This window comes from Phycodurus eques, chromosome 11, assembly GCF_024500275.1.
Source record: "Phycodurus eques isolate BA_2022a chromosome 11, UOR_Pequ_1.1, whole genome shotgun sequence".
NCBI classification, from domain to species: Eukaryota; Metazoa; Chordata; class Actinopteri; order Syngnathiformes; family Syngnathidae; genus Phycodurus; species Phycodurus eques.
In genome coordinates, this window is record NC_084535.1 from 2169551 (window position 1) to 2191579 (window position 22029).

Genomic DNA, 22029 nt, shown 5'->3' on the forward strand with positions numbered 1-22029 from the left:
TCACTTTTCTATAAAGGATTTTCTTTTCTATTTTTGCATTCTGTGGAAGATGATGAAAGTTAGATCTGGTTAAAATTAACTTGCTGCCAATAAGGAAATAGGCAAATTGATTAAAATCGGAAATTATATTTTTGTAACAAAAAAAAGAGAGCAGATTTTCATTTTAAGCTCATATGGCCCAGCCCCCCTTCCATCAGAATCTTTTTCTCAGTTTTATGCCTACCAGGTCAAAATGAGTCTGTGACATGGTTTAAGTTTGACAGTAAGCAGTTTGTCGATTGAACGCAATAGCCTGTGAACACCAAAACCACTCGCAAACGAGAGGATTTGAAATCTCTTTTGAGTTTTGTCAATTAACATTCAAGTATCTGCCCACTCAACTCAGCTGAACGGCAACACGGCATTTCTGGGCTTTAAAGCTATAATCCTCAACTTTTTTTAATTTATTTTTTTAAAGAAAATTTTGCCCAAGCCACTACCGGAGTAAATGACAGAATGCCTAAGCCTATCAGCTTTTATATTATTTTCTATTTAGTGACTATCCTTTACATTCCCGCGCTGGATCACTTGGTGGCGCTCTAAAATGACATAGGTTAAACGACGTATTTTACCTCCGAACGGGCAAGGCCGACTGAGCCAAAGAGAAAAAGGAGAAAGCATTGCTGGGTTGGGAGGAGGGGGCCGCACAAGCATTTCGCTTACGTCATATCGCAGCCGACGAAGGCTTTGTAATGCTGAATTCCAGCGTGAGGCGGCCAGAAACTGCGGATTATAGCTTCTAGTGAGCGAGTCTCATACATAAAAACACAGTCTCAGTATACTGTACATACATTGTTTTACAACAATACTCTGGTGGTTTATCCCCGCTTCTTCAATAATTTTTTGGGGTTATTTCTTTTCTGATTTCAATTAAAATGAGTGTCAATTATCTGTGGATTTTCACCATCCACAGCAAATAGTGGAGGTCTACTGTATTACTACTTTTGAGTCCTGACCTGCTCACAGCCACTAAATTTGACTAGTAGTTATCAATGAAAGGAGACAATTTGGATGCGCAGTATTTAGTTTTTTATTTCTGCTCAATGACATTAGTGAACATAATTTACAATCGCATCACTCGCCTGTTTGTTGTTGTGAGGGGAACGCCCCCCCCACCCCCCGGTCTCCCTTTGGAGCAACACAAATTCATTCGTATCCAACGTAATGAAGATTAATCAAAAGAGAAGGTTAAATACATGGTATATGATCTTCTGTGGAGTTTTGGTATGAGAACAGACTGAATTTCTTAGAACAGAATCACTGCTGTTCGTTTCGCCCGTTGCATTTCCTCGGCCTGATGATTTCACTCGTCAGGGGGAAGAGAGAAACAGAAAACGGAGGGGGAGGGGGACGGAGCCAGGCAGAGGTAACGATTTGATCAGGCTTTTATTACAGAGTCTCTGTGACTTAAAATTCAAACTTCACGTGTCCATGCATCCATCCGTCCGTCGGTCCTTTTTATGTCGTCGTCGTCGTCATCTCTGCGTCCCGCTCAGTCGTCCAGTGCCAGCGTGTTGAGCTCCTCGTCCAGCTCCTCCAGATCTTCCCCAGTGAACAAGTTCTCATCCACTGGGACGTCTTTGTCGTCCTCATCTTCCCCTCCTCCGGCCTCCTCGGCCCCCGACGGCCCGTTAGCCTCGGAGCCGCCGCATGCTCCGTTTAGTTCTGCTAACCACAAAAAAATTAAATAGTTGAGAGGTCTTTGAAAAAGTATTGGCCCCTTTCTCAACCTCTTCATTTGCATAGTTTCCCCACTTTAAGAGCATCAAACGGAAACATTAAACATAACCCAAGTAGACATAAAATGCACTTTTTAAATGATTTTATTTATGAAGGAAAAAACTATTCACACAGAGTGCATGAAGCTCATTCGTAACTCAAATTTTGTCTCTAAATCGGCCAAGCGATGATTTGCAACAAGGTTCCACTGTGGCTTGGTCTGAGCTTTTCTTACCGTTGTCCTGGTCCTTCATCTGACTTCTACTCCTGGAGGTGAAGCGGTCCATGGCTGCCACAGTGATTCCCGTGTGGTCCACTTCTTGGGGAACGAAGCGGGACAGGTCTATGTCCTGGACCTGCGTGGTGTCCATCTGAAGGCCGACGGAACATGAGTGGGATGTAAGCGAGTGGCACATATACGCATGTATTTTATTAAATGTGCATGTAAATGTTCCGCATACATGTACAGTGGCGGTCAAGTTTGGAAGTGGCTCATTTAATATTGGGTGTCCCTACAGTCTGGACAACAAAGAAAATAGACTCAATTTATATTTGTTTACCTCCACAGATGAAATATGTAAATACACAGCCAGCCATTTATTGCTGTTTTATTTTTCTGTTTTTATCTTCTAACTAAAAACGATGCTGTTCGATTGTAGAAGAAGCGACTGTGTCCAAACATTCGACTGCTACTGTTTATTAGTCTCTCAAAATAAACCCTTTTAAAACTTAAATCTTATTTTATGTCAAAGATGTTGGCGCGAGCCTCACGATTACCTCGTCCTGATCGTCCTCATCTTCCTTGTCGGCGTATCGGGTGTCGTCGGCCTCGTCGTCGTCGTCGTCCACCAGCTCGGGCCGGAACTCGAAAACTTCGCGGCCGCTCACCACCAGCGACTTTCCGGCCTTGAAGTCGGCCTTCTTCTTCTCCATCTCCTCCCTGGCTTTGTCCACCTGTGCGAGACGACGACTCCTTCAGTCACGATATCGACGTCACAGTGAGTGAATGGAGAGCGTTCCCACCTTCTCCTGCCTTTTCCTCTTCTTCCACGCCAGGAACGTCTCCAGGGTGATGCGGGTCACGCTGGGACCGAGCGCCGCACGCTGGCAAAGACACAGAAACATGGAGAGAACTTTGAAGCGATTTACACTAGGGCTGGGGGATGTTGCCTAAAATTCAGACCACTGTAGTCATTTTATCAAGGCGCGGTAACAGTATATTGTGATGTGATGTGTTAAGTGTAAAAATTAGAAGTATTTCCGAATGGGTTACATAGTCCCTAAATTGAGACAAATAAAAAGACAATGTAACTTTGAGAACATTTACTGAGCAGATCTCTAAAGTAAAAATTTAAACTCAGCACTGTGCAAAAGACATTGCGAATATGAATATTTAATATAGTATAAATTCCTTCCCGAGCAGCGGTGAAAGCAAAAAGGATGGGTGACAATTAGATGCGGATGCACCGTTCTTTTTGAACCAGCTCCGAGCTGGTTTAAAATAAACTGGTGCTGGCAGCTCCACGGTCAGATGTATTGGGTGCAATTTTCACACTGAGGCAGATGCAATGATGTCGTCATCATCATAGTCTCGAGAATTCAAATCTATACCGACGGGCAAATCTATACCATAGACCGCACACCCCTACTGTAAGGGTTATTTCACTTCTGAAAGTGTTTTGTTACTTGATATTTTTAGGGCCAAGGGTTTGGGTTAAGTTACTTGATTTGGGCCGTCCCCTGAAGAGGGTTGGGCGTAAAAAAATAAAAGTTTTAAATAGAATGTTAGGGATAAAAATACAGGACAATTATGGAACACCCAGAACCTCAGTGGACCTGGATAGTGCCACAACACAATGGCTGAGTCTACCTCGCCCTCGATCAGCTCCTCCATGGAGATCTCTTGGTCCTTCTCCTCCTCCTTCTTCTTGTCCTTCTTCAGCACAAAGCCTGGCGGCAGGGCATGCCGATACATGCACTCGCCGCCCCCTGCTGGGCAGACCCAGAACCAGCCGTACTTGTTGTTCTCGATGGCGTCCAAGAAGAACTTGCACACCTGCCGTACGCCACATGAAAACCTCATCAGCATCTTTTGTGGACATCTTTCGGCGAGCTGACAAAAACATTGCAAATCTTACGATCTGAGTTTTGGCTTTCTTCTTCTCGGCCTCGCCGTGCTTCTTGTTGACCACCTCCTCCAGCTTCTTCTCGTCCCAGTTGTCCATGGTGTCTACGTGGCCCAGAAGCTCTCGTTAGTCACCATCCTCCTCATACTCATCTGCGACCTCTCACCTTTCTCCAGCTCTTCGTCCCTTTCGTCCACATAGACGCTCCTCTTCTCGCACTTCCTCTCCATGGACATGTCATGGCTGAACTTGCACTTGTCTCCTTTGGTGCACTGGCCCTGCTTGTAGAAGGCGCACAGCACCGACTTGGGGTCCACACCTAAAGGAGAGAGAAGAGACGGGGATGGGTATGAGAGCCACACACACACACACATATATATATATATATTTTGTTTTTAATTATTATTATTATTTATTTATTTTTTTAGTTATATATATATATATATTATTATTATTATTTATTTATTTATTTTTAGTTTTATATATATATATATATATATATATATATTTTTTTTTTTTTTTAAACGATAACTTCAGTTTACTTGGGTTACCTTTGTTGACTTTCTGGGCGATGACGACGGGCTTAAAGAGCTCGTTGAGCTCATCCAACTCTTTCTTCTTGTCTATCTTCTTATTGGTCTTATCGGCCTCAGCCTGAGCCACCTGGACACGTGCGGCGGGCGTCAGGAGTTTGGACACATTTTGTTCTAAAAGCCAATCAGGATTGTTTCTCACTGACCTGTCGGGCGTTCTGTTGTCCATATTTGACTTGCTGTGTGACGTTCTTGATGAACTTCTGTTGTTTGGCTCCTTTCTTGTTCTTCAGGCCAAATGTTTTGTCCTGAAATACATAGAGCACATCGCTGGTTAATGACAATGAACGAAACAGGACGAGATCTCTGTGTCAAAGAAGAATGAATTGTTAAAGCAACTTCCTGGAGCTTGTACACACACAATGCCCGTCAAGATGGAATTTTCCGCCTTTGTGTACATTGTGTCGCTCTTCTGCGTAAAAGGCATCAACATGAAATTCAGTTTTCCTCGTCCTCGGGTACGATCACAGAGAGGGTTGTCCCGATCTGTTTTTACTTGTGATCGGAAGTGAAGTGGAGCCAAGTGCTCTCATTTTACTTCTACAATGTTGCACTCTGAAATGTATTCATTGGTCATTTGAGATGATCCTTCTTCTGTTACTACACTGAATTTTCTGATATTGATTTTGTATATTTTAGTTTGTTAATTTAAGACAGGATGTTTAAATGTAATTTGTTTTTTAATTTTGTAATTTTAATTAATTTTCTGTTGCATCAATGAGCCGCTAGGAAAACGTTTTGTCTATTTGGTTTGAATCACTGCTGCACTTGACTTATAGCCATCAAATGTAACACAGTGGAATATTTTGTGTCAAATAAAAACAATTTAAGACAATTTGGATGCACGCATTTATTTCCATCTTAATGCAGTGCCCCGGTGTCGGATCGGGACTGTATCGGCAGATACTCTCAATCAAGTGACTCGGACTCAGCTGCAAAAAAAATAGAAAAATTGACCTGGACATCCCTAAGGAGGAGCATTAAGTATTTTATACACGACTCTGTCCTGTGTGTAAAAGCGTACAGTAACGGCGGCAATATGCCACTTATTTGGGTTCCATATAAAAGACACAAGCAGATTTCATGTTACTGACTCTGACGCGCTAGTTTGAGTAAAATAGGCTTGAGAAATGGCCTACTTTCTCCTTCTTAATGACTAAAAGAGGCATGATACCATGTTTTGATGTGGGAACCAGTCACTAGTTCCATTGAGCTCAGGAAACAAAATCTTTTCAACGTTTTTAAAGCCGGAAGTGCCATTTCCCAATTGCATATGCAGTCATATCCATACATCGACGTTGTTATCAGTCCAAAACATACCGAAAAAGACTTGATGAATAGAGTACGTGGCTTGACTTAGACGTGACCAACAAAAAGAGGACACGCCGCTACCGAACCCCCGAACGAATAGAGGACAAATGGCAGCGTTTAAAAAGCTTTTTTGATGACATTATAAGCAAATGTCGAGCACTTCGACGCAGTCCCGCAGTTTGCTATGACGTCACGGCCAGCAGCTAGTGGTCGAATTGGAGAGCTAACGTTCTACGGCGACGTCCCACTAGCTAACGGAAACCCTTGAGGGCTTAGTTCACTTGGAATAGTACTAAATCGTCGACTGTTTATCACTCAAAAGAAATACATTCGACTAAATGTCCATTCTGGCAACGTGCTGCTCACGCTAGCAGCGGCGCCGACATGCCGCAAGCCAACATGCTAACTCGTGATTTCTTTTTTTTTTTGGTACCTCAATAATCTTTTCCTTCTTCTTCTCTTGCGTTTTTTTATTCCCCGTGGCCGGAGCCGGCTTCTTCGGAGGCATGTTGTTGTTGCCAAAGCCAAACTTAAAAAAAAAACAACGTACAAATATTCGCTTTTTTCCCTTGCTATCGCTCAGCTTAGCCACTTGCTGCTAACGCGGTGGCGCTCGCTCTACCCATGCACGTCATTTGATGACGTAAAGTGACGTCATTTTGCTAAACATGATGGGAACTGTAGTTTTATGACGAATAGAATATGCACCCGAGTCGGAACTAACTGGACCATATTTTTGTCTCATATTAACGACATACACGACCGCTCAAATATTTTATTTTTTTGTTGTTGAGAAAAGCACTTTTTTTTTTCTCAATGAAGATAACATTAAATTAACCACAAATACACTCTATTAACAATGTTAATGTGGAAAATGTTTCTCTTTAAAAAAAAAATAAAAATAAGGACATTAATCCTGGAGCGTACGTGTGTTCATACAACGGTGTGTTTGCGTGGAAAACATGTAAATTGTCTGGATGAGGCCAAACTTTCGAGTGGTCGTGTTAGTGTATATCAGGGGTCATCGACCTTTTCAAAACTACTGAGAACTACTGATTACTGCGAAGAGCTACCAGTTGGATACACATTTCCGAAAAAAACAAAATTGCTCAATTTACCTTGAATAATATGGTATGATTATTAATATTATGTTATTAATAATTAAGGATTCACATTGATGTGAAGACACTGATCATGTTATTGATTTTGCATAATCATTCGGAAGCTGATAAATATCAATTTGCAATATTTCTTTCTATAACTCTCTGCGAATGATTACATTTTCAAACGATCACTTCTACAACATTCCGAGAACATCTCAATGTCCCTTAGCTGGTGAGCTATTTTTAGAACTGGCCCTCGGGCTACTCACGTGGTCCTTGGGGTCAAGTGGGTGACCTCTGGTGTATGGAATATATACCATCAAACAGTTGCAGAAAAAACACAAAGTACGTGACATATAAGTATATATTTAAATTTACAATCATATTTTTGTAAAAAGAAAATGACTAATTATGCATTACCATTCTTCGGAGTGTAAAAACTCTTGTACATCTACACACAGTATTTGTATGAATTAGATATTATAATGTATTAATATATAGCGTGAGCCAAAAGTAGTTTTACACTTTTTGAAAGAAACTATTTTAGCAGGAGGGAAGAATGGATGGTGCAAAGGTAGGAAACTAGGATGGTAGGAATTGGAAGGAAGGAAGGCTGGAAAAAAAGGAAAGGAGGAAGAAAGGAAGGGCTGAAGGAAGAAAGAATGTAGGATAAGAAGGAAGGAAATAGTATGTATGAAAGGAAAGGAGGGAAGGCGAGAACGAAGGAAGGAAGGAAGGAAAGGAGGGAGAAAGGAAGGGTGTAAGGAAGGTCGAATGGAAGAATGGTGGCAGAGGGAAGGCAAGAAAGATGGAAGGAAGGAAGGAAGGAAAGGAGGAAGCAAGGAAAACCCAAAACCAGAATTGAAACCCGAACACCGGCCTTAAAACCATGACTTGAAACCTTAACCCTGTTGTTCAAACATTGCCCGGGTTCCGAAAACGAAAATCAAATGTTGGGGTCGAGCGAGCAGTTTCCATGTTGTGCACTCGGTGTCAGCGTTGTGCCGCCGTGCGGCCCGGCGGGCTCGAGTCTCGGCGCTGGCGAGTCCACAAAGAAGACGGCAAACATTGTTTTGACGACACTGAAGGCAAATCAAATACACAAATGTCTTCAAAAAAACAAATACAGAGGGACTTTAGGGACGCGGTAAAAGTTTCTATGAATGCAATATAAAGTATAAATGAGCGGACGTCTGTGTATTTTACATGTCCACAAAAGCATCGACTGTGTTTTGTCCACTCTTTGTGCTTTATTGCTATTTGAGTTAAATGGTCGTTATACAGACGTGCCATCTGTCCCGTGCAGGACCAAAGGCTTTTATTAGCCCCCCTTATGTACTTTTATCCAATGGTTCATTACGACACGTCTGCCATGTGCTTTATTGCATTTTGGGATGAGGTTCCGGGCGCGTGTGGCAGCTGCAGTCGGAATCGATCCTGAGCTCTGCGCAAATCATGCAAACGGGAAGAAGGAAGTTGGAAAAACACATCGGGGGAAGATGAAGATCAAGACGAACAAGAGGAACAAGAGGAAGGAAAAGTAGAAGATGGCGGACAAGAGACCTCGTAGTGTTACTAGTGCAGCACAGTAGTTTATGAGTTAGGTGTAACTGCCTTACTAGTGAGGACAAAGAGTGCACTAGTACTGTACATCACTAGTTGGACGACTACATGTTACTGGTGAGGCAAAACTACTAGTGGGCATTTTGGTGCTACGAACGGGATCCAGCAGGCGACTAGTGTCAGACACATGCCTACTCGTTGGGCCTAGTAGTGTTACTAGTGCAGCGTAGTGGTTTACAAGCCAGGTTTAGAAGTAGGCCCAACGTGGCATTTGTAGTGAAAACTGTTACTCGTAAGACAGTCAATCTACTAGTTCACCCCAGCCGCTTATTTCAGCAAGACAATGGCAAAGCACACGCTGCACGTGTTACAACAGCGTGGCTTGGTAGTAAACGAGTGCGGGTACTAGACGGGCCCGCCTGCGGTCCAGACCGGTCTCCCAGTGAAAATATGCGGCGCACTATGAAGCGTAAAATATGACTACTACTATTTTATACTGATACCATAGTAGCATACAGTTGGCAACTTGTGCTGAGTTCTGGTTCACGAATCACATATTTGTCCCACTAGTTATGGCAAACAGTGTACTAGTTCAGGACCTCAGGCTTGGCTATGAAGGCTATGCAATGAATGCTCCAAGGTTTTTCCCCGCGCACGTGTTTCGTCGTGACGAGCGTCGTGGCTGGAGGGCCGTCCGGGCGACCAGCAGGAGTTTTACCGCTTGAGCTGCTGATTTCCCTTCGTTTGATTACATTTGCCTTCAACTTGCTCGTGTGATTTCATCTGGCGCCTTTGACACGCGTGGCCCGCGTCCACAAAGTGCTCGGGATTTGCATGAAAATAGGGAAAATAGGTCACGGTCGCCTGCTCGCCTTTGGGCCCTTTCGCTCCCATCTGATTTCGTAATAAGAAGAAGAAGAAGAAGAAGAATGAGGCGCTCCAAAATGAAGCTTTTCCTTCGAGTGGGCGTCGTAGAGTGAATAAACTAGAGCGGGCCAACTACATTTTGGCCAGTTTGAATTTATTTTCAGAAATGAGTAGAGAAGAGATCAGTAGGGGTTACGCCCAAATTTCCTGGTCGATGAGTGCAACACAGGGCCAACTCCCAATCGCAAGACGGCCACGCCCCCCCGAAACAGGAAGTTCCGGAAGTGAAAGAAGACTCGCTTGAGCTTGGGCGTCAGTGCGTCTGCGAGTTAGTGCGACGGAATATTATTGGTCTGGAAACGAAACTATATGTTAGTTATCGTCTTTCATGAAATAATGATAAATTAGCTGGATGTTTGCACTTAGACCACTACGGCACTAAACGTTTGTATCCAACAAAATGCTATTTATCATTTTTCAGGAAATTCTAAGAGAATGGACAGGTGTTTGGACTTTGACCCGTATTGCACTAACTGTATGTTTTAATTAAACTGTTTTTCATCATCTGTCAATAAATATCGATCGATTAAGATAGATGTTTGTACATAGACCACGATTGGATTCAATGCTCTTGTGAAACCAATGATGAAATATCGTGAAATTAAGCTGAATAATAATAATAATAATAATAATCACCTGAAACTATGTTTAATTGCACACAAATCTCACGAAGAAAAGTCGTCGAAGATGTCAAATGCGAAGCGATGGGAGTGACGGTGAAGCGCAAACGTTTGCCTCTTTTGTTGTCCAACTAGTTGACTTTGAATCCATCAAGCAAAGTCCACGCCGGCCGTCCGTCCGTCCGTCACCTGTTTGTCCGCTCATCAGCACAATTGCGCACGGCCCTTCCATGATCGCTGTCCTTTCCCTAATATTGGTGAATTTCTGTTTTTACTTTTTCATGCATTTGTGTTCAATGCAGTGGATTATTTATGAGAACTAACACATGTACATACGGCGTCCTGTAATTGTAATTATTATTCATCATCAATAGTCGAATATGAAAATGAGAAGGGATGACTTTTAGTGTGGAAATGAACACACTGACGCGGATATTCCCTCCATCCGAGCCCCCACAACCTTCCTGTACGAAGGCGCTAAGATTCCAATGGATCGCAACGTTCCCAGGCCTCTGAAGCCGCAGTTGCAATGTGCCGCTCGGTTGCCGGCGGTGTTGCCTGTGCACTTTGCTTGGCTTATTACTGCCACTCAGCCGCCTGACACTTTCCCTCGTCTCCTCGATGGCGCTCCGGCTTTATTGCAGCCTCCGCCGACTCCCCTGCAGCCTTTTATTAGCTCGGGCTGCTCTCCTTAAAAAGTCTCGCTTGTGGTTTGTCTGCGCGCGCGCGTGCACTCCCACGTCCACGTTCCTCGCACGCTTCTTCCATTTCATCATTTTATCCGCTTGCCACATTTCTCCCCAGGGACATAGAAGAAGAAGAAGAAGAAGAAGAAGAAGAAGTGAAAGAACAATGCGAGCATTAAAACGCGATGTCATAATTTAGCAGCTACTTCTTTTGTGGCGTGTGGTGAGAATCAAATGTTGTCGCGCGAGCGCATTGCAGACACTCTTCGGTTAATCGTGGGCGCTTCCTCGGCACAGGTCACAAATTCGATAGGAATCCAATAGCTTATTGCGCTCGCATAAACACATTTGCGTTCCTGGGAAATCATCGCCCTGTGCGAGAAGCATCAAAACTGAAACAAATCGTTCTTTTTACGATGTGAGATTTGTGCACGTTTCGGTCGCTCGGATGTATTTCAAAGACAATTCAAATTAAAGAGCGAATGAGACAAACGGATTTTTACGGTCTCGCCTCCCAAAAGTCTTGCTCCTTTCTTGGTTTCGGATCGCGTGGTCTCGATGGGTGAACCAGAATGCACGTTTCGCGGTAGGTCATTCATCATTTTCAGAACAATGGAGTGGAATTGGATCAGTGTCGGGAATCGCGAATCCGGATTGTGCCGGAGGAGCGGAAGAGCCGCGTATCGTGCGTGTTTCCACTGGACGTGGAGAAAGTGAGCTAATTGTCGCCAACTTCCCGACGGCGGCGTTGTTTTGTGGGCGCGCGTCTCGAGCGCGTTCACGCGTCCGTCTCGTCACGCCGCCCGGACGAACGCTCAGGATTTCAGGACTTCATAAAGTGCGTTGGCGAGGCGTCAGCGGATGACTCGGAGACGCCGCAGATCAATTGACGGCTGCTGTGAAATGAAACCTGTAAATCAGCAGCAGGGTCTGACCGACTGACTGACTGACCTGACCGACCGTCGGCGCCCATAAAGCAAAACACAGAAAAGACAAAGACGAACACCGCAGGCAGACCGACTTTGCGCGGCGAACGCCACGACGGCGAGCGCTCGAGTCGGATCGCGTCGCATTCATCCGCCGCGGCTCGTTTCGAACGGACGTGAAATGATCTCACTGCGTCATGACGCCGCGGTCGGCCCGAATGGAGCAATTTACAAGATCAAGACAAGCATCGATTTGAAACGAGTGGAACTTTCCTCCTGCCGGAATGAGCGATGCCAACGGGGGGGGGGGGGGGGGGGGGGGGGGGAGCTTCGCCCCGCACGCACGCACGCACGCACGCGCTGTAACAGAGTGGTTGCAGTGGTGGTGTTTTTTCATCCCCAAAAAACTTGGGCACTGGTTCTTCACAGACACACTACACGTGCACGTATGCAATTTTCATCCTTTTTGTTGATGATTTTGGTTTGTTTTACTTGCTGGCACAAAAGCGCGCACACACGTCGGTGACACTACTTTCCACACACACAGTTGCAGGGGCCTTAAAACACCACGAAAACATCTCACCTTCAAAAACTTTGCCACTCGTTCTTTTTTAGGGTCGGTTGACTTGCTGACACACACAAACACACGCGCACGAACTCAACTCATTGACACCACCTTACACACACACACACACACACTGGCAGAGAGAACCTGCATGGCTGGCACTGTGGCTCATGAATTAAAGAGCAGCACGGGTCCAGGGGGAAGAAATTATTCAGGCAGATCTGCTCTCTGACAGAGCAGGCTGGGAGGGGCGAGGCTCGGGGTGGGGGGTCGGGTGGGGGGTGGGGGCGGCGGGAGGAAGAGAGAAAACTCCGAAGAGAGCAGAAAAGGGAGGTGAAAATGGCAAATAAAGGAGCAAGTTCATCAATAAGGGATGCGCGCGCGTCTCCCCAGCTAACAATGCTAACAGGCTAAAGGCTACATGACAGAGTTGTAAAGAAGGCATGAAAGCAAAGCACCTTCGAAATGGCCAGGGCCTAACGCTGACCCCTCGACATTGTCAAGTTTTGACCCCGGTCGTGCCCCAGAGAGGAAAAGCGCCGTCCGGATTGCTCTCAGCGCAAAGTTCAAAGGTCACTCTCAGTGACGGAATGGGGGCGTGTTAGTGCCTATCGCCTGGGTAACTTGCACATCGTGCGACGGCACCATTCACGCTGAAAGCTACATACAGCTTTCGGAGGAACATACGCTGCCATCCAAACAACGTCTTTTTCAGGGATGTCCTCGCTTACTTGAGCGAGACAATGCCATCCATCCATCCATCCGTCGACACAGACTACCGCTGCTACTTTTTGTTCATTTTGTGCTGATCCAGATCCCTGCGCAGACTATAAAAAGATATGCGCTCAAGTTTAATATTCAATCCACTTTGTTGTTTATGACTCGTCCACGGAAGCAAAATGTTTCGGATCTCGGAGCCGCGCTCGCAGCAGCACGTTGACGCGGGCTGAATCAATATGTGTATTTCTTCGAAACGATGCCTATTGGCAAAGTAAACGCTGCCAAATGCATTTCCCCGCCGCTGCTTTACGGGGCGTCTCTTTGTAGCGCCGGGGGCGGACCGGCTGTCGACGCCCCGGCGGAGACGCCGCAACGGCCGCCTGCGCCGCAGACCGAAAAAACAAACACAGCACCACGCGCGTTTGCATACGACGCGACAGCATGTGAGCAAAGCTGCTTTGCTTTCCGTTCAACTGTTGACCTCTGCTCGCTTCACATCCCCGCCCTCCTCCTCCCTTCATTCCCTCGGCTGCTTCTACGCTTATCGCCATCGTGTTTGCAGTTCGCCCATCACAAGTTCGCCCGTTTGCGTTCATTTTCCTCCTGACCGAGGCATCGAACACCGGACCAGCTTACGTCTTATCGCTGAAATCAGAACTATGAGGCAGATGTGCTAACCACCCACTTCTTCTTCTTCTTCTTCTTCTCTCTCCTCCTCCTCCTCCTTCTACCACTAGTTCTTTGTTACTTTTTGGGAAAAGTAAACAACTTCCTGACTCCTTTGGCTTCTGTCACCATCAGCGAACGCCTCATTAGCCTCAGCATTATTCATCAATAAGCCCCCCTCGGCCCCCCAGTGGTACACACATACCCCCATTGGGAAGAACGGCAGTGTGTGCGTGTGCGTGTGTCAGACAAGTGCTGACAGTCCAGGCCTGGTACAAGGTCAGAATCTGCGTGTGGGTTTGAGGGGAGTGTAGACAATATACCACCTGTGCCCCCCCCCTGCCATGCCCGCACCCACCCAGCAGATGCTCTGAAAGTCAACCACACACACACCTTGGGAGCGGCATGCAGAGTTATCAAAGTCAGCGAGGTTAGTGGTGGTGTGATAAATATGAAATATGGATATGATATAAGCTCCTACTTAGGCAGCTGCATGCCCAAATGGGCAACAGGAGCTTTTTTTTTTTTTTTTGGGTACATTTAGTTGCAAATTTGCACGAAGGTCAGAATAACGCAAGACGCCTGACATGCTTCTGATGTATGAGAAAAGATGATGACGGGAAGCTTCTTTTTATCCAATGCGATCGATCGATAAACCTGGCATCGACCTGTATGATGAGACCAAGTCAAAAGAGTGCAACGAAATAACCTTGGGAAAAAAACAAAGTTTATTGGCGCTTGTCTTATTGACGCTTTTCATGCCCGCCCCCCCCCCCCAATTTGTTTTTCTCATGCTGAGCGAGAGGCTAACAATGATTACAAACAATTGTTTGAATCGTTTGTTATGTGCGAATGTCGCAAGCGCACATTTTGCTTTCTCTGGTATTTGACCATAACAAAATACATTTGAAAGGGGAAGTAAACCCCGACAACGCTTTTCTGCATGACTACGTTTCAAACCTCGGTACTCCGATGGCCGACGGCGCCCGGAGAGCAGCGAGAACTCCGTTCATCTTTATGCTATCTGACACAAAAAAAGCAACAGCGACACCCAATTCTTGTTGTCGCTCACATCGAAAACACAGATAGGTGTGTCCTTTCGATTTTGCAAGTGGGTGACTTTGCCAAGAACGATTCAACGAGTCAAAAACTGCAAATGGCCACGACTTGAGGAAAAAACGGATTTTTCGGAATATTATGTTTCGCATGGGAACCCAGCTGTTGGCCCCCTGGCGGCCGAATTGAGAAGAAAGCGCAAAGTTGTTATTTGACGATTCTGTTCCAAGCGGCCTCATTCATCGGCATCTTTGTATAATCTTGCACTGACTTGACCTCCCATCAATTATTCATTTGGGTCAGCAAAAAAAAAATAAAAATAGCTCAGAAGTTGCATAAAAGTTTCAGGTCCGGGTCGGCGAACACGCGCGACTTCAGATTTCCCGCACGTCGCCTTTCATCTTGAACTTTTTTTCCCCCCCCGTACGTTTTCACACGCGTATGTTTGTTTGCAAATAAAGGAGCCATATTGTGCTTTTTTCACAATGGAAAACATTTCCAAGGTGGGTTGCTAACGGTTCTCTGTCAGTCTTTGGTCAAAAATCCAAAAAGGGGCGGTTCTTATTGAAAAGAGGCAAATTGTGACATCACAATTGGTCAAATTTAGAAGGCCTCGCTGACAGACATTTTCAGAAATAGTAAGATAACAAAAAGATTCAAGTTGATTGTTGATTGGCAGTGGCGTGTGCGCCAGGATGGCATATGGCAATCACTGCATGTCGGAAAATATTAAAAGCAATGTCAGCAAGAAGGACGTGCTGGACCATCTCCCTGTGCGCGTGTGTTTCACTCCTTACGTCAGTTGTCCATGCGCAACAGATTTCTTCTCCCCATGACACACACACACGCGCACACACGCGCGCGCGCGCACACACACGGGCCCATATGCTGACGTATGTAACATGCGTCAGCATAAAGCAACAATCCGAGTGACTTTTTGTCATTTTTGGACAATTCAGCCCCCGAAAGCGGTTCCACTTCGCGGCATGAAATTCGGTGGGCATATTTACGACGAGCAGAGCGCAAAAAAAATGTGCGAAGGATCCGTGCTCGAAAAGACACATGGAATCTGTCGTTTTGTGTTGAGGCAGCCATTTCAGGCTCCTTTTGGGTTCTTTTCAGGTCTCCTTCAAAGAGATTTTGTCTGATCGCGACCAAATTTGAAGGACGTATGCGAGACAGACGGACGACGCTAAATGCTAAATAGTCCCGAGTTTTGCTCACGGCGTGTGGGCGGAGCTTGGCATTGAAGTTAGATGACTCGTCATAAAGCAGGAAACTCCACGAGGTCAGAGCTTGAGCAAATTGCCTCGCTGCGTGCTAAGCTAACATTTGTTTCCGTTTATTTGCCCGACGGACTGATCGGCGTTGACAGCCACAATTGGACCGTTGGGCCAATTAGCGCCGCACGTTTGGAATATTGTAAATGTGTCGGCGCACCCCATCGATTATGCTAACAGACGTGCCGCTCGGCTAACTAACGAACTCGCGCGCCCAAAAAAGTCGAGAGGAATCAGTGACGTGCGTTAACAACACGGCGCCCGTTGATATCAAGCACGCAGAGCTCACTAGCTGTCTCTCGCGCGCTCAGATTCAAGCGCGCTGCTGTGCAACATGCTGCTTCACGATCCAGTTTCTGCACGGGGGAAACGGACACTTCATTAGGTTCACTGAGCCCATCGGTGCCAGTGCCCCAAAAAATACATATAAAAATACATCTGCCGTTCGAAAGACGACGACGCTCACTTTTGATTGACATGAATACAGTCAAGTCCCATTTTTTGAAATTGAAAGCGACAGTGCTTCTTTTTTTGGGGACCGATTAGCGAAGGGCTCCCAGTTTGAGCCGCGAGCTTAGGGTTCGGGTTTCGTGTCGTATCGGGGAAGCTGATATTTCATTGTCTCTGGTTACTTGCTAACATCCGCGCGATAGTTCAGACTATCAGACGCAGCGTAGCGTTGAAGCAGTGCGCGCGATACAGTAGCGAGGCAGTATCGATACTGCATCATTACAGAAGAGCCCCTATTGCGATCGACGGTAAAGTCTCGTAAAAGTGAGGCGGACAAACAAGTGTCGGATGTTTATGGAGCAATTAGCTGAGCACTTGTGATTTTATTTGTTGCGCTCAATTAACGACGACGGCGAGTCGCGGCAGAGGCCGTCGTTCGATGCCGTCCGGCCTGCGGGCCGCCCTCTTTGCGGCAATGGCCGCCATAACTCACGCGCGCGCACTCACTCCTTAACGCCTTGCGAAATGAATGGCCCGTGATGAGCGGCTAAATGCTGGTTGCCATGGCGATAGGGTCAATCGATCACAGCGTATTGATTGGCCATCGATACGATCCAGACAGCGAGTTGCAGGAATAGGCAATGAGTGAGTGTGTGTGTGTGTGTGTGTGTGTGTGTATCATAGAAATTCCACTGCAGTGTTTTAATGCGTCACGGCGCCACTTTTGTCCTCACTGCAGCCGAATATGATTGGGCCTCAAACACACACACACACACACACACTCACACGTGCACAAACACACGCATTCACACTAAAAACATGCGCACACGAACACACAGTCACTAAAACACTCGCGCGCGCGCACACACACATACATACATTAACACATGTACACACACACACGCACACTATCACACATTTACCAAAAGAACACACACACTAACACACGTACACACTATAACACACACTTATACTTATTAACACGCTCACACACAGTAACACTCTCTTAATACACACCATAACACGCCAACACACTCACAGACACACGCTATGAAACACACCTGCACACTAACACGTACACATGAAAAACATGCGCACAATGACACACATCCACTTAAACCACACACACACTAACACACGTACACTAAAACACAGACACTAAAACGCACAGATAAACACATGAAAAAAGGGGGGCGGGGGTTAGCTTCCCCCAAAAATCCACAAATAGTTGAATTCGCAAATGCCGAACTGCAAATAGTCTGCTGTCCTTTTGTTCAACAAAAGTCCACTAGCTTCATGCTAACCTATAATGCAAACCGCCCTCGACGGGCTAACGGAAGTTAGCATCAATATTACGGCGACTGTAAAACACAACGCATTCATTCTGCTCGGTGGGAACGACGACTGCGACTGGAGTTTAGTTGGCGACCTTCTCTCCTTCTTCTTCCTGCTGCTGATTACGCTGCGTCTCTTCCAGTAGAGCTCAGTGCTGCCCTGCGTGTTGTGGCGCAGCGTGGTACTGCACTTCATGTGCGCAACTTGTCTGTACAAGCACCGTATTGTAATCTTAAGTACCGTCGTTGCTTCCAAATGAGACATCACGCGTAAGGAGTCATTTGGTTTGCGTGCGCACGCTTCTCGAACAGAACAGGAAAGCCTTCCTCGCCGTTGTGTGAAAGTGAGGCGTGTGTAGTGACGACTGACATTTGCGCCGTACCTTGGAAAGACTCACAAGCGCATTAGTGGAACTCCTGGTCGCCACGGTTACCAAACGCACGGCAGCATTAGAAAGCCACCCGGGCTCTTGAGCTCCCTCGGTTTTGGTGCGCACTTCGTCCTAATGGTCTCCATTAGAGAATCCGCCGGTGACTAACAGCGGCGGGCCGACAAAGTGCCCCCCCCGCCGAGCCTCGTCATGAGGTTCGCGCACACAAACAAAGCAGGGTTGTTTCAGGCCTTAAATGTGGCACAAAAAGCACATCCCGCCAAACCTCGCGCTGCACGGAAGCCTTCTCGACCGCAATAATCCTAAATAATGCATCGAATCCGCTTGTTGCAAATTTCCCTCGGGGACAACAAAGGCTTTTTCCACGACAAGATGGCGGTTAACGCTCTGAGCTCAGCTTTGACACCGTTTTGCTGGGTGCTGTGCGAAAGCTAACTACACGTAGAAAAACGCTGGATTCTTCTCTTACGGCTGTCGTGTGACATTTTGAGATGTACAAACTTGTTCAAACACACTTTTTTAAAAAAAAAAAAAAACATTCTTTAGCGCCTGTTGTCACACTCTCAATGTCACGAAATAGGAGAATGTCATATCGCAAAAATGGAATTTCCCCATTCATGTACGGCAATCCCGCCTCCGTCGCCGGCTTATGTTCCAGACCACCCTCGCAACGAGTTCTTCCCGGTTTGCGCACAAAAAGCGTCTTTGATGAGAACAAGTTCAACCTCGACATTCCGGAATCCGTCGGTCAAGCGGCAGGAACGACGCGCAAAAGTCTCGCTTGCGATCCCGAGCGCCTCGCGGGGGGGGGGGGGGAGGCCCGGCATCGATTTCGCACGTTCTGCTCGTCGGCTGTTTTGCCATCGGGCGAGGAAAAGTCAGCTGGAAATGCTCGTTTGTCTGTATCTGCGCCGCCGATTGGCTGGCGACCGGTTCGGGGCGTGCCCCGCCTCCTGCCCGATGACAGCTGGGATAGGCCCCGGCGCGCCCGCGACCCGCGTGAGGAGAAGCGCGACAGAAAATGGACGGATGGAGGATGACGGTGATATTTTTCCTCTTTGCAATCGCTGCTAAACTTTTTTGTGGCGTCCAAAGAAAATGAACTCGTGAATAATAAACATGTCCTAAACGTTGTTGAGTTCAGCGCTCGGACAAGCGCAGCTGCGGCTCGTAACTGCTTTTCACAGTCTGACGTTTGTCCAAGTATTTTCGCTCTGTGACGTACATATGGATCAAAGTGCGTGCGCGCGCGGGGGATTCCACTATCTGCTCCCAGCAGCTGCCAAACTATTGTGGATTTAAATATTTAACATTTGCAGCAGTTCAACCTTTCTGGACACCATTTGCACACTTCCTGGTTGTGTGTGCGCGCGTTTGTGTGTGTGCGTGTGTTTTTTTTTTTTTGGTCCTTTATTAATGATGACCACCCCGTGAGACGTATTGTGCTGTTTCGAGGGGGTGGAATAAATGACGCAAGCCATCACAACTACATTGAAGACACGCAGGCAAATAAATAGGTGACCAAAAAAATGATAAACTCCACACACACACACACACGCACACTTGGAATATTAATGCCAACATGAAGGAAGCAGTACTAAATGTTTTTTTTTTTTCTTTTTTAATTCCCTCTCTCCCCATCTTACTCGTTCTCTTGTCAACCGTGACATTACCTGAAGGGACAGCTGGCTATCAGTGTAGCGCACGCACGCACGCGAATGAGAGTAAACACACACACACACACACACACACACACACACACACACGCACGCACACACACACACACACACACACACACACCTGCAACTGTAGTAGTCAGCAGGGACATTTAGTTGCATGGCTCTCATTTGGATGGAATGGCGTGAGGTCTCGTCCAGCATCCACTGATCCCCCGATCGAATCCATTTGGGCACGGTCGCCCCCGAAGCCGGAACGCCGTTCATTTTGCGCGTCTTGTTCGGGTCGAAGCCTGTCTGCCGTTTGGCGGTTTCCAACGGCGCTCTCCGTCAAGCCAGCAGACGTTTTTTGCTCGCTCTTTTGCGGGTCTTGGGCCTCATTCGCCAACCGAGCGTACGCGCAGAATTGCGCTGAAATCGTGCGCACGCGCGTTTGACACACGAATCTGTGATTCGTCGATATGGTCGTACTTGTTTCGTGCTCTGCGAACCATCGGCGTACGCACAAATCGGTGCTGGAAAAAAACAACGTCAAACACATCTTTTACCGAAGATGCACAACGTGTTGCAACTACAGTCATTCATAAAAACAACAACAATAACCATAATTGTAACGATAATAACTCAAAAGCAGGAATTTGCGATTGTGTGTCGTATCTGGGAAAAGCTGTAAGTGGGCTCGGCTGCGCGCCGATGCGATTGGTTAACGGAGCGGCCTATCCTCATCCAAGTTACAAGGGCCGGTGGGAGTGATTCTGACGGCGCCGGGCAGATTACATTGACATAGCAACAACCTACAGAGGCTAACATCGGATTGGGCGAAAGACAAAAACACAAATCTTACATTCCCATACGACGACTGGAAGCAGCAAAGAGAAGCGCTACAAAAATGAGGAGAGTCGACTGTCGGGAGTGATTCAATGTCAATTTCATGGAAACATTCCGGAATGGAAGCTGCACGCGGATCTGGGAAAGCGCTCCTGACTGTCTCGGGAGGAGGCACGCCTGCAACGCACTCGGATGAAAAGACGAACGCGTCCCCTCAATGCTCAATGCGACTGGTCTCCGATAAATCATGAGCGTACTGTCGCTTGCGCACCCTTAACACTTGGGCGCTCGGGATCCGCATCGGCAAAGTTCTCGGGAGCTTGTACTTCCTTCGCACCGACTGAAAAGTGTGCCACTTCAACCGCAGAAACTTTGGATCGCGGGAACCGCTGCCCGACTTCGGGCCGGATTCCGATTGGACGATTTTATTTCACGAGGCGAGTTTCGAGTCCGAAGCCGCCGACAGCGACTCGCGAGTTTGGATTTTCCCCACCCGCCGTCCATCATTAGCTGAGGAACTTCGTTGCTGTTGTGGCCTTTCTGGAAAAGCGAACGCCCACGAAAGCCGTCTGATGGAAAAGTCGCAGAAGATTTGGAGGTGGAAATCGACCGCGCGCCATTTGCTCTTTTGAAGAATGTTTCGTGTCGCTTGCGGGTCGCACCTGCGCCTTCAGCGCAGCAAAATCGCCTTGGCGGGATGAAAAAAACCAAAAACCTTCACCTCAAGCGGGAGCCGGACCGCGTTGACCTCACATCGGACCACTCGCCCTTAACGCGCCCGCGCGCGCGCGCGTGAGTCGTCGGCACTCCCGGCAGCCCGATTGCTGTTATTTGCTCGGCCGTGGCAGCTGTGCGCGATGCAATTTACAAGGCGTGTGCGTTCGCGTGAGGAGGACGGAGGACGGCAAAGAGCGGACACGAGGGAGGCCATTTGGAGCGTGCGCGTGCGCGTGCAGCAATTTGGAGTCAGCCGGCGTGCGTGCGCGCGCCGGCAGCTCCCCCCACTGGCTCCTTCCGTGTCTGATCTGAGCCACTTCGGCCGTCGCTGAACGCGAAGCTATTTATTGACTTTGAAGCGTGTGCGTGCGTCAATTTAGCAGAGCGCGAGGTTTCGCCGGCGGACCTTCGCCATCTGCTGTCGGCGCCTCCACATCTCGCCTTTCCTCGTCCACTTCTCCTCTCCCTCTCCCTAACCCTCCACTTTGCTCCCTCCGTCCTCGTCTTCCCGAATGCGACGTCGTCCGCGCTCATTCGTTCGTGCCGTCCGTCTCGCGCAGGCCACGAAGCGGCCTCCGCTTTGCACGTTCTGCGCGCCGATTGGACGAATCTTGGGTGATGTCACAAAGAGAGGAAACGACAAAAAGAAAAGTTCCTTCCTTCTGTCCTCCTTCCCTCCATCTCTCCAACACCACCCACCCTTCTTTCCTTACTTCCACACTCTCCTCTCTC

The 22029-nt window shown here is 47.2% G+C and overlaps 1 protein-coding gene across 3 annotated transcripts; it reads right to left on the reverse strand.

The window, feature by feature from the left end:
* Nucleotides 1-1504: 1504 nt before the first annotated feature.
* Nucleotides 1505-21807, reverse strand: zc3h15 (zinc finger CCCH-type containing 15). Of its 3 annotated transcripts, none has more exons than XM_061689712.1 (10): nt 21704-21807; nt 4624-4725; nt 4436-4547; nt 4051-4203; nt 3897-3988; nt 3629-3814; nt 2782-2862; nt 2536-2712; nt 1994-2129; nt 1505-1707 (listed from the first exon to the last, which is right to left on the reverse strand). In XM_061689712.1, the coding sequence occupies exons 1-10, from the start codon at nt 21731-21733 to the stop codon at nt 1532-1534; spliced, it is 1245 nt and encodes a 414-aa protein (XP_061545696.1). In that variant the 5' UTR covers nt 21734-21807; the 3' UTR covers nt 1505-1531. The 3 variants fall into 3 exon arrangements, with proteins under 3 accessions (XP_061545696.1, XP_061545695.1, XP_061545694.1); XM_061689711.1 differs by lacking the exon at nt 21704-21807 and adding an exon at nt 6222-6394 and having other exon boundaries at nt 1505-1704; XM_061689710.1 differs by lacking the exon at nt 21704-21807 and adding an exon at nt 6222-6394.
* Between the last annotated feature and the right edge of the window lie 222 nt (nt 21808-22029).